General features: G+C 41.5%; 1 protein-coding gene across 2 annotated transcripts in view; it reads left to right on the top strand.

Moving 5' to 3' along the window:
• Window positions 1-13,267, top strand: part of LOC112105333 (catenin alpha-2) — a 164,114-nt gene that overhangs the window by 67,331 nt on the left and 83,516 nt on the right. For both annotated transcript variants that reach the window (XM_029910684.1, XM_029910683.1), the window contains exons 3-4: window positions 10,237-10,329; window positions 10,619-10,775. In XM_029910684.1, the coding sequence (XP_029766544.1) occupies window positions 10,237-10,329; window positions 10,619-10,775 (250 nt within the window). The remainder of the gene's footprint in view (window positions 1-10,236; window positions 10,330-10,618; window positions 10,776-13,267) is intronic.

Below are 13,267 nucleotides of genomic sequence, written 5' to 3'. Positions count from 1 at the left end.
ACCATGACCCTTGGTAAATTGTTCCACTGGTTAATTACCCTCACTGTTAAAATGTTACGCCTGATTAACATGACATGATAATCTCTCCTGAAGTTTTAACAGGCAATTAATAAATACATTCTTGATTTCAATACCAGGAGAATTGTACATACAGGAGATTATATTGAATATTAGTATGTGCTACTCCAAAATAAGTAATTAATTTCCAGTATACGTGTCTGGTGGTGGTCCAAATGAGGAATAATTTTAGTATGAGAATAGCCACCTGCTAGTCTATAATGGTAACTGTCCAATAACCTCAGTGGGACTTTATTCCCTAATCATGCTGATTAGAGTTTGCCAAGCATTTCTGACTGTCACCTAATTGTACTGCAGTTAAGTTCCCCAGATCCATAGTATTCATGCTGGAGAGGGGATCATATGTAATTCCTAGTGTTCTGCCCAACTGCGGAAGTTTTCTGCAAAGGGAATTAGATTCCATAGAGACTATTTTATGTCATTGAATTCTAAGCTGCTTTAAATACATACTTTTGTTTCCTGATCTGTGCGTTTTTTTTAAAAAGGCCTATCATTAGGAGTCACATTCTATCTGAGCAGAGCCAATCTTTCACAAAGAAGTTTCTATAAACTCTTGCTCACCCACACATGCAACCACACACAAAAGGGATGGATGCTGAAAGTAGGTACAGAACTTCCACGATTTTGGTTTATAACATGTGCTGTGGAAAATAACTCCATATTTCCATGAGCAATAACACATACACCCATTTCACTAGTATCTTAGTAATAGCTGTATCCAAGTCACGGCTTTCACCTGGACATTGATTATGGAGAAAGAAATTTCACCAGTGAAAATGCAGTTTTGAGAATACTAAAATGTAAGGATTTTTCAATGTGTTTTATTTTGGAACCCTCTTGCATTTCTAGCTTCTCGTCACGACCAGAAGTGCAAGTACCAAAATGCTGCAAGCAAGCGGGACAGATTCTGATCTCATTTATATTGCTTCAAACTTCACCACCAACTCTATCAGCCCTTATGCAGTCTTCCTTTGGCTCCCTATCAGTTCACGGGAGGCAGCCTAGCATGGCACTCTTGCTTTTCTGTCATCATAGGCCCTTCTGCCTCCTCTCTCTTTCTGTTCTCCTTCCTTTATAGCTGAGCTTGTTTTCCTTATTAGTTCCAGCTCTGGGTACTTGCTCCATGATTGGCAGCTGTGCTGGGGTGTAGTCAGCCTGCTTGCCAATAGGGTTGGAAGGCTCTCTTTTTCTCTTCTGCCTACAGCCTGTATGGGGTTTGTTAACCCCGTTATAACCTCTTATTTGACTTCAGACTGAATTGTTCCAGAGTAGTGAGTGGTGGATTGAATAGGATAATGGACTGGCTCAAGATTGTGCAATAACTCAGTGACAAAGCTGGGACTACAGATCTCCTGACTCTCAGACCTGTTCTTTAGCTAGTTGGACTTACCCCCTGTTACCAGGGTACAGTCCAGACCAGTGTGGGGCTCTGTCATCCCTGCCCTGCAACCTTGGGTGCCTTCCAATGCTTTGCTGAAGTAGCTCCTACCTGGACTGCTCAAAAAACAGCCTTCCAGCATGCAAGCCACCCCCTGAGTGTCTGTGTGTATCTGCAGCCTGATAACCACACTTGGGTTACACTCTGGCTCTCACCAGCCTTGGTTATGCCACAGGCTGACCCCAATACACCCCCAGTCCCAAATTCCCCCCAGAAATATATGTCTTGTACTGCCCAGTCTTCTCCTAGACAATACAGATATTTTAAGTCTTATTCCTTTAAGGAAACAACATGCCCATTTATTATCTCACATAGTTATTCACACACTTCAGTTTAAACACACTGGATTAGATAAAACCGAAAACCAAGTTTATTAACTACAGAGAGAGAGATTGTGAGTACAAGTAATGAGGCATAAAAGTCCGAAATGGTTACAAGAAAAATAAAGATAAAATGGTTACTAATGGTTACTGACTTAACAAAGTATATCAGATTCAAGCAAAGTTTCTCACCACTTGCTTTCAGCAGCCGTACTGACCAAACTCTGTGGGTCACGACCTTTCCCCCAGATTCTAATGACTGCATCCTTTCTCCATTCAGGAGCAATGAATGCAATAGGCTGGGAGAGAGAGAGGTGCCATGGGGAGTTTGTCCCTCCTTTTGATAGTTTCAGTCCCCCTCTTGCAAAACATTTCCAGCTGAGCACTAATAGACAAAGGGCTAGTCTACACTGGCAATGCTAAAGCGCTGCCGTGACAGCGCTTTAACATGTCTTGGGTAGTCACGGCAGAGCGCTCCTCCACAAGAGGCGTAACTACCAGCGCTGGGAGCGCGGCTTACTTTAAAGTGCTGAAACTTTGCTGCGCTCAGGGGGGTGTTTTTTCACCCCCCTGAGCGAGAAAGTTGCAGCGCTGTAAGTTGCCAGTGTAGACAAGTCCAAAGAGTGTATGTGGAAGGATGTTCCCTGCTGGCTTTTCTCACTTGTTTGAGCTTCCTTTGTTTCCCTCCCTGCTTGATGGCTCTGTTCACTGCTTAAGTGCAAATTAAGTAGAACACACATTCCTTTTCTTAGGACAGACCTGTTTGCCAACTTCTGTTTGGGCAGGGCTGTGGGATGTGGAACTTGTATTAATAGCACCATAGAGAGGAATCTTATAACTTCACATACAATGTTGCCACACATATTTTACCAGGACACTACTGACCAGCAAATTATGAGTTTTTAGATAGTACCTTACCAGGCATACTTTGTACAAAGAGAATTACAATAGTGTGCATGGTGTGAATACAGGGATGTATTCTGTCACACCACATCCATTATCTAAATTAAGCATATACTCCAGACCTATTGATGATTGTTCATCACTAATTTTCAGCCAGTGGAATATGCTATAAATCTCATTATGTTACAAAAAGAAGATTCTGGTTGAAGATTCCATTGCACAGAAAAATCATTGTAGTGTTCAGATGTTACTATACCTATGACAATAAATTTACCTGTCTAGCACTGTTAATTAGACTGTAAGCTCTCTAGACAATCTAGTGATTGTCTTTTTGTTATATTTTAGTATAGTATGTAGTGCAGTGGTGCCCAGATGTCTGATCGAGGCCTCTAGGTATTATGGAAAACCAAAATAATAATAATTAGTAATGTTAAAAAGCAATGTAATTAGGCTGAATTTTTTTATGCTCAAAAAAGAAATCTGAATTGCAAAACCAACACTGAGTTGCCTGGGTGATGATCGCTCACACAGGTAGGAAAAGAGCAATGCAGGGTCCCAGATGAATAAAAAGAACATTAAATGTGCCTATTTATTTTGTTATTTGGGGACAGTGCTTTCCTACTGTTATTCCAAAACCACATATGCCTAATGAGAGTCTGTTTGGAAACCATTAGTTCATGCTTTATTGCATCGTTTTAGGCCAGTGAGGTTTTTAGATATGAGTTGTGTAGACTGATGCTGAGTGATTCAGCTTTGGACCAGAGCATTAGTTTGTTCATGAATGCAAACTAGTGATTACTTTCCCATTAAAGTCACTGGGACAGATTGATCACTTGTATTTGGGTAGTGGCAAACAAACAATATTGACTAGTTTGTCTGCTCCTGTGAACATGAACACGACTGCTAATTTGAACCTTAAATACTAGCTCTTCCTCCTTAGTCCTGACACCCTTTGCGTTCTTAGCAGCAATTTTAACGCCGACTCCAACCATATCTTAGCTAATGTTGTACATGTCAAAACCCCAGTCCTACAATAAGCTGCAAGATGGTGGACTCCTTTCTTTATCAGGAGTCCTGTTGAAGTGAATTACATTCCTCACACATCTCATCCCAGGACCAGGGCCGGCTCCAGGCACCAGGCACCCAAGCTGGTGCTTGGGGCGGCACCTGGAGGGGGGCGGCGCGGCGCTCCGGCCGCCGGGGGGAGAGCCGGGCCACAGCCGGGCTCGCTGCCCTCCCCCCGGCGCTCTGGCCGCGGGTGGGGGGGGGAGCCGAGCCCTCGCCGGGGCTCGCCACCCTGCCCCCGGCGCTCTGGCCGCCGGGGGGAGAGCCGAGCCCCCGCTGGGGCTTGCCGCCCTCCTCCCAGGGCTCCGGCCGCCCTCCCCCCCCCGCACCCTCCCCCTGGCCGCCGGGGGGAGAGCGGAGCCCCCGCCGGGGCTCCGGCCGCCCCCCCGCCCCCCGGGCTCCGGCCGGAGGCTTTTTTGCCTGGGGCGGCAAAAAAGCCAGAGCCGGCCCTGCCCAGGACTGAAATCTGAGCTATTTTATTCTTTTCGCCTACAGGAGGCTCGCTAGACCCATTTTAATCTGTGTTACTATTTATAGATTCTCTCTAGCTTGTTGATCTCCTCCACATACTGAAGTACCTAGAACTGTAGAGAGCATTCAGTGTGTCTTTTCCCCAGTTCTATGTGACCAGGTATCAAGAAAGAGAGTAGCCCCCAGGAGTTTCCTAACAGTAGGAATTGGTACAGCTAGTTGAACTGTGTTCTGTGAAGGAGAAACTGCTGCTATATGTAGTCTGTGATACTCTGGTTTTTAGCACTTATTTGTATATGGACAAGAATAGGTCCTATATTGAGCCCATGGAAATCAGTTCATAATACAGAATATGAGTGATTAAAAAAGAATGGGTCGGCAGTTCAGACATTAGAATGGGACTTGAAAGACCTGCTCCCCCGCAGGCTCCCTTTGTAACTTTAGGCAAATCTCTTACTCTTTCTGTGCAATTTTCTTACTCTTAGTTTCCTACCTCATGGGGTATTGTGAGGATTAGTACTTCCACAGATGGTGAAGTGTTTGGACACTAAACTAAAGGGGACCAGATACATACCTAAGAGCATGTCTACACTGCCCTGCAGTTCAGACTGTGGGGAGGTGGGGGTGAATAGCAGTGTACACCAAAGGGCTGTGCTGAACCTCCCCCATGTGGACACTGGAGGCACAAACTTAAAGATTTCTAGTTCACACTAATGTGGTCCTCCTCAAACAGGAGTCCATTAATACTAACTAGGAACCTTTAATTTTGCACCCACAGCATCCACATGAGGAAGTTACAGTGCAGCACTTTGGTGCACACTGCTATTCACACCTGAGTAGTAACTGGGGGGCAATGTAGACATGCCCAGAGGTAGATGAGTGTTTTCACTTCTGGACACAGAAAATGGCAACTAAAGTGTTTTAACATTCTTCTGTTGCTCACTGAAAGGAAATAGCTCACTGCCAATTTTCTTTTCCACAATCCTTAACAGAACCAATGTCAATTATATATATATATATATATATATATATATAAGGCAGCCTCAAACAGTAGTTGCAAAATCACCATTTAAACATGTATTTTTCTATTTTCTTTGAACTGTTGCATAGTCACTGAGAGCCCAGAGCATCTGAGTTCTTCTGTAGCGTGCTGCCTTCACCCAATCTGTGCTGTTAGGGGGGTGGGAGAGGGGGAGGGAATGACTATGCAAATTACTGAACAATACCCTGTAGTATTTCTATTTGTATCTCTGCTTTATTGTAACATATAGTGGAACCTTCATCTGAATTTTCGCTCCAAGCAATTAATTTGTGTTTCTTTGGACTACTTCCAGTATATCCAGAGCAGCCCTGCTAAATCTTTGAATTTAAGATTAATACAGAGGAAAATACATTTTGATCATCACGATTACTTGTAATAAAATCCGTTTAAACTGTGGGAAGTGGAAAGGGTGCAGTTCAGAAATACAGAAGAAAGATATCTGAGCCTGATTCTCATTAACATTCTAGCAGTGCAAAGGGACCTGAAAGATTGTGTAAATGTAAAAGGGCCTTATTATCTTTACTATGTCCTAGAACTGCAATTGTAATCCTGTATACAGTAATAAAGATAATAATAAATTAAAATAAATATTTTATTTATTTTATTTTAAAAATAAAATACTGTTTTCCAATTGCGCCATATTTTTACTTAGTGCAGGAATATTCCAGTGTCTAAATCACAGAAAAAAGTATGTGCATATTTACATGATTAAAGATACGTATGTAAATATTTCAAGGAGAGGGCCTACAGGGCTTAGTTCAGCTAGTGGGAAAGGGAGGTAAAGGTGCTTCTTACACCATCTGTTCATTTCTGCTGATGCTGGGGCTGACCTAGTGGCAAGTAAGCTGGTGGTAAGGACGGCTGGAGGGAGACTTTCAGGCGAAGGAGGGACTTGGTAGAGCTGGCTACGCTGGTTTGATGACTGATGACAACTAAGGTCCCTTTGGATCATTCTGATGGTCCAAAAGGAGATCAATGGGGCTGAGGTTCTGGACCTTAATGGTTATTTAAGCTGCTGATTAATATTAGTTTAGCTCCACATACATATCAAAAGATGTTTCACCGTTTGCTGATTTGTTTAGTTATCTATTCATTTATTTAAGTACTCTAGAGTCTTCACAACAATCTTAATTCAAAAATGAGAACATTTTAGGCAGTTAGTGAACTCCGTGTGTTCTATAAACTTAGTAGACTGCCCAGACATTTAAAAAAACCCGACCACATCAACAATCCTGCTACTTTCCAAGCCTACCAAGCCACCTCCTCCCCAGCTGCCCAAAGGGAAAGATGGTATCTGCAGTATGGTTTGGAAGTCATCAAATCTTGCATCAGGCAGACCACGGGAGAAAGTCGATTGCAAAGCCAAAAGCCTCTCATGGAGAACACCTCACCAGCAGTCCCCTCTCATTTCTACACATTCTGAAGATTTTGCAATCAGAGCCAAATTCCAGGGGTGAAATCTGAATCCCATTGTAGTCAATGGGAGTTTTGCCATTGATTTCACTTGGGCTAGGATTATATTCCAGATCATAGAAAATTAGGGTTGGAAGGGACCTCAGGAGGTCATCTAGTCCAATCCCCTGCTCAAGGCGGGACCAACACCAATTAAATCTTCCCAGCCAAGGCTTTGTCAAGCCGGGCCTTAAAAACCTCGAAGGATGGAGATTCCACCACCTCCCTAGGTAACCCATTCCAGTGCCTTACCACCCTCCTAGTGAAATAGTGTTTCCTAATATCCAACCTAGACCTCCCGCACTGCAACTTGAGACCATGCTTCTTGTTCTGTCCTCACTTTTCTGGTACTTCCCAATCTATAGACTCTTTGGCATGGTACTCTGTTATTTCACATCCTTAGAACATAATATTCATTGCAGAAGGTTGTACCTTCCAACTTGGGCCCTGCAGGTAAGGAACTTTGGACAGGTCACCTTGCTACCCAAATATCTGGATATTATTCAATATACATGTTGAAATGGCACTGCTGTGTACTGCAGTCTTGACAAGGTGCCATGATTGTGTCAAGGTGCTCAACCCATTTCATTGTCATTTCAAAGCAATCCAGATCCAAGGCTGTTGATCTGTGCATGTGGCACTATTAAGAGAATTCCAATTAATGGTAAATAATTTATCATCCAATGAGGGTTCTTCACAATACGTATTGTTGTTATGAAATGTGAACACCAAAAACAAGGTTTCCCTGTACCTCTGAAGAACTCTCTTCTCTTATTTTAATAATATCACGATCCAAGTTAATCATAGTCAATAAACATGAGAGAAAATTTGCACGATTGAGGAGTTGAATGAGCTAAAATGTGTTCTTGTTCTTGAAGCCACACTTAACAGCATTAAAAAAAAAAAACTTTCCCCCCAGAAGTCTTGTCAAATAATGTGATGTCTATCTCACATTGTGCTTTACAGGCACAATTTCCCTTATGATGAGTTGGTCTAAAATTCTAATTTGTACTAAAGTGTAACCTCCGGTGTAAGATTTGTTTGCTGCTGTGCACAGTTTTTGAGTCAGTTGGACAGATCCTTAACTGCTTTAAATTGGTTTCACTTGATTGTAATCAATGGACGTGGCACAATATTTGTACAAGACTTAAAACAACTCAGGGAATGGAAGAGATTATAGTTGATATACATCAACAAATTTGCATTTTGGATATAGATGGATATAGATAGGTATCATGCATATTATGATGCATATTGAATATGGTCATTGATTACTCTTGGATTCTTTATAGTATTGATCTTTATACCAGACTCTACATTCTGTTCCCCATATTATGTATGTTGGATTTTACAAAAAAAAATAAACAATTGTCCCAGGATGACTCGATACAGACCCTTACAAAGTAGTTTCCAAATATTATCCTCACCAGAAGGAACCAAGAGAGCGATTAATACAGAGAAAGAAGAAGCACATTTTATTTCAATGTCAGTGCAATGAGAAGAGTCTGTTCCCAGTAGAATTGGAGAGATCATGCCAGCTTGATAGTTTTATTGCCATTTCAAGAGACCTATTATGGTCCTATTAAAGTGACTTTCAATTCCGTATCGCTCATACCTGAGAGAAAGTAAGATGTATAGTACATTTTGGGCCTCAGGACAATTCTTTCATCTTGATCATCATAAAAAGAAAAGAAAATCTAAAAGATGACTTATTTTATAATATGAGGACCCTGGTTTGTGCTGAATGTAACATTGTTTGCTGGTATTTAAGTCTGTAATCCTCCTATACATTTTATCAACTCACCTACTGCATTCCAATTACTATTTGGTATAGTTTTTGTTTCCAATGAAGATTAAAGGGTACTGCTAGATGTATGCAAAAAAATGTGACTACAGAAAACAGCAAATTAGTTGGAGTATGTCAGCTTAGGAGAACATTTCTGATATGAGTGCTGTAAGGGTGTTAATAAACAGACTAACTCATTTGTCTCACCATGGAATGAAAATAAGAATCACCGTGTTATAATAAAATTTTGCCTGGGAAGTGCCTAGAAGACTCTTTGAAGCCTAGGGTGGTTTCCTTCCATGGATTTTGACACAGCGATACATGCAAACCACATTCTAAATAACTGTGAAATGAAATGGGTTCTGTGGAGAACAGATGGATCAAGGCTAAATATGGTGATGTGCACTGGAGACAGGAACAGATTAATACCGCAAGGGGAGACTAAAGGAAAATTGGAAAGACTGGGGTATTAGAACTGATTCATGAATCATTTCCAACTGATAGTTCTGCCTTCAGGCACAATGAATAATAGCAAGACAGCATCTTTAAAAATGTATGTGTGTTTTGATGTAGCTTAGAATTCAGAGCCATACTTCCTGGTGAAATTAAAAGAAAAGTTCTTTACTGTTCTTAAAAAAAATTACTCATATTTCTAAACACTACACGTGCAACATTGTGTAGTTTTTTGTACTCTGGCATGAATTGCTATTTTAACAAGTTAGATCAAACTCCCCTCTGTGACACAAAGCCTTTGAAAACGAATTTTTTTGCATGGATGTTCTGTAGCAGTTAGGAGACTTGATTCCCCCATTCACATCCAGGCTATAGAGCTCCAGCCCTTTTAGTGGTTAAGGGCAGATTTGACTGGTAGGTCTGCATGCATGTCTCCATAACTCTTCCCAGACTACTTCTGCTCCAAACACCCTCAGCATTATAATGGCTCTAACCAGCCCCCTTCCTGGACCAGTGCTCCACAGCACGCGGAAGGATACATACCTCTAAATGAGATCTGGATATCATGTCCTCCTTAATGTCGTTTTTAACGGTTACATTCCATGAGATCAGATTCTGATATCCTCACTGAATGGTACCTTACACTGCATGCAGCCCCATTGAAATAAATGGGAGTACTTGAGAAATAAGGTACTTCTCAATATGAGTAAGGGCATCAGAATCTGAGATTGAAAGGAGTACTCAAGCAGTAGGGAACTTCTATGGGTGAGTACTGGTATCAGAATGTTGGCTGTGGTTAGCCAAGCAGAGCTGTGCCTGTTAGGACCTCTGAATCTCTTCAGTATGGCATGACTATCAGGATATGACAGAGCCTGAACACTGTTATTCATAACAAACATGGAGAGAGAACGAAACAGCTCGATAATTGTTTTGAAACGTTAACAATCTCCCGAGAAATCTTACAGGAAGTGTCATGTACGAACTACGGAGAGATGCAGAGCACTTGGCAGCGAAGAAAAATTTTGTGAAATATCTTAATACTGTGGATGGCTGCAGGTTAGTTTGCGAGGGAGGAAATGATCTGCATGGGTTTCTGCTCAGTGATGCAGTTTGATGCTTCTAATATGATTCCCTCATTCTAAGCAAGGTTCAGTAATAATATTAAAAAAGATATAAAATGTACCATTTGCCTGAAAACCTGATTCTCAGTCTGCTGTTTTCATTTCAGGTTGCCAATCTGGCCTGTTCTATCTCCAATAACGAAGAAGGTGTGAAGTTAGTCCGTATGGCAGCAACCCAGATTGATAGTCTATGCCCACAGGTAGGCAACATTCTTGCTGCAAAGTACTCAAGAACTGTTAAAGCATTAAAGAGCATAAGGTATTTGACAGAGAAAAATGTCCCATATGAAGATTATAGCCTTGCCTTTTTCATTATATTGTTGACTGCCTTGCAAAAACTGTGAAAAATACATTTGTATTGTGAGACTTGCTTAATGAACAAAATGAGCACAGTGCACAGCTGTGCTTTTAACGTAGTATTTAATCAATTTGTTCTTTCCCTTGAGCAAAGTTTTGTCATTTCTTGTAACAACTTATTCTAAATAATAGGTAATAAATGCTGCACTCACGTTGGCTGCCAGACCCCAGAGCAAAGTAGCTCAGGACAACATGGACGTCTTTAAAGATCAGTGGGAGAAACAAGTGAGAGTTCTCACTGAGGCAGTTGATGACATCACTTCTGTGGACGACTTCCTCTCTGTCTCAGGTACGGGGATCAAAGGAGCCTCCTAAAAATAAACCAATAAATTAAAGTAATGGTCACATTAGAAAGGCAGCTAGAATTACATTAGTGCATTCTTCCAGCCACTTAGAACGCTGGCTTGCTGAACTCAGTGGGAGTAATCCAGTCCTGCCAATTAATCCCTAATAACTGGTCACATTGTACATGTGTTTCTGTCTTTTGGGAGATGTTTTGAATTTCAAATCCTGATGGGGCTAAAACAATTGCGGGTAAAACAAGTATACATTTTTAGCACCAGTTTTCCCCTTGTTATGGACAAAATTCATTGCTAGTGCAGGTATTCGTAGTTGGACAGCTACCTATCTACCTAATTTGCATCTTTTAGTTTCCGGTGGCTAACATATGCAGCCAAAATGAGTTGAAGGTGTTGCCCCTATAGAAAGAGAGGCTGGGCAGGAGCCTGGCTGAAAATCTGGCCTTTAGTGTTTCTCTGCATGCTGCAGTAAATGGCAAAGCAACTTCATGGAATCAAAGAAGTTAAGAGATGGAGACCCAGGTTCTCTGGTGCAATCCATTCACTTTGTGCCACTCAGGTGGTACAAAATGGATGGATTCTGGGCAGAAATATTCAGCAGAGATTTTCCTTGTGGAGGAAAATGCTTCACTGGTGTAAACCTGGCAGAGGTAACTACTGTGCCAGTAACTCCTGTGCCAGTCACTCCGGTGCACACACTAGTTGTTCTAACTAATATAAGGACCAGGGAACCAGTGAATTATGGAGTTATAATTGGCTTTCTGATGCACTCCCCCAACCTGCACCTAGCAGAGCTCAAATGTAGGGGAGGACTGAGCCTGGAAAAGACCTATTAGATTATCAAATCCATTTCCCCACAGTGCAGGATTTCTGTCTTTGCTGTAATTAGCAGAGACAGCTTCAAGCCACAGAATTCTGAGTTGGTTCCAGATTCCAAGCCTCCCAGACTTCAGGGTTTGTTTGAGCTCATTATAAAGATATGGATCACAGGCAAAATTTGAATCCAGGTCTGGGTTTGGATTTCAAGTTCAAACTTCAGAGGTGTTCAGGCCTAGAGTTTTCACTGGACCTGACTGTATTGCCAATAAGTACAGAAGAATTTGAACCACTCTTTTTACATTTATTAATGTCTTGTAACAGGCTGCCGCCAGTGTTTGCAAATGTTATTCTTGATTGTCACAGACCTTACCCAAGAGGGAGAGAGAGGATGCCTTACTCTCTTTCATAGTCCTTCACAGATTGTGACTCACCACTGCAAGCAAATGGGTGGGAAGGGGAAAGAATGAAGTGTAATTTGAAGGATACCTGATGTAGCCCTTCACCCCTTTGCTCACCCACCAGAATAGCTGGCCAGGAACACAGTAGAGAGCAAGCTAGTCCACAAAAAGAGGTAAAGTAACTTACTCCTCACCCAAATACAGGAAGGAAAGGGAAAGGGATTTGGACTCTCAGGTTCACAATCTTTTCTCTCTGCTGCTTCTGGGGAGGTGTAAATACACACTACTCCATATGGCAGAATGTAAAGTTACAATCTAGCTATAAGCAGCTAGTGATCCTGCTGCAAAAAGTGGTCTGTTTGTGTGTTTGACTCACTGTTGCAGGTAGCTTGTTATCCTAGCAAGATATAAGGTAGGTGGAATTGGCCGTTATGAGAAAAGGACATAGAGTACGGGCTGAGCAATCCTTTGAGAGGATCTCTGAGAGCAGCCAAGCCTTGGGAAACAGCATGGGCTGAATTCTGTGGTGGTCTACTTTGAGATTCTTTCACGAATAATACCAAATCCTAGGAAAGGGATACGTTTTTACTTGCTACAACTTGTGTCAACTGTGCGGAATCCAGTTATACTTCTTTTGTGTATAAAAAGGTAATAACAGCTAACTTAGAAAAAAGAAGAGGTACATTTTACATGAAATAATGTAAATAGTTCTTGTTTCCAAGTAACAGGAAAATCCCTATTTCTATTATGCATTTGCTCTCTATTCTTTGTGAATTTTGGCAGATGAGGCATTATTGGATCTTAACATCATATTAGGAAAGATTTTGAATATATACTTTTCTCTCCTGAGGCATATGCTTTTAAAAATAAACCCAGATTCAAATTGGAAATAAGCAGAATGGTTTCATAATTCAATCAGTGTGTGAAGTTATAATCTAAAGTGCACACTTCAAAAATACTATTTTTAAATAGAATGTGTGTGTGTGGGGCGGGGGGATGGCTTATTCATCCCTAGAAAGGATTCCTTCATTTTCATTTTTTTTTTCTGTTTGGTTGCATCATGTTATTCCTGGTAACAAGGAAATGGTGTGGTTGAGCCTGATTATACTCCACGATTCAACCCCAATACAGAGTTCTTACAACAAGCCATGACAAGGAAATGAAAATTGACTGTCAGAAAACTGGGTGCTGCAGAACGTGGGAGAGCATAGATTTTGATTTGACAATTGGTGCTGGCAAGCACCTTTTAGCAGACCTAGCTCTAC

This window comes from Terrapene carolina, unplaced genomic scaffold, assembly GCF_002925995.2.
Source record: "Terrapene carolina triunguis isolate 2854851 unplaced genomic scaffold, T_m_triunguis-2.0 Scaffold66, whole genome shotgun sequence".
Classification (NCBI taxonomy): Eukaryota; Metazoa; Chordata; order Testudines; family Emydidae; genus Terrapene; species Terrapene triunguis.
The sequence above is the reverse complement of the archived record's forward strand: the minus strand, read 5'-3'. Positions and strand labels throughout refer to the sequence as shown.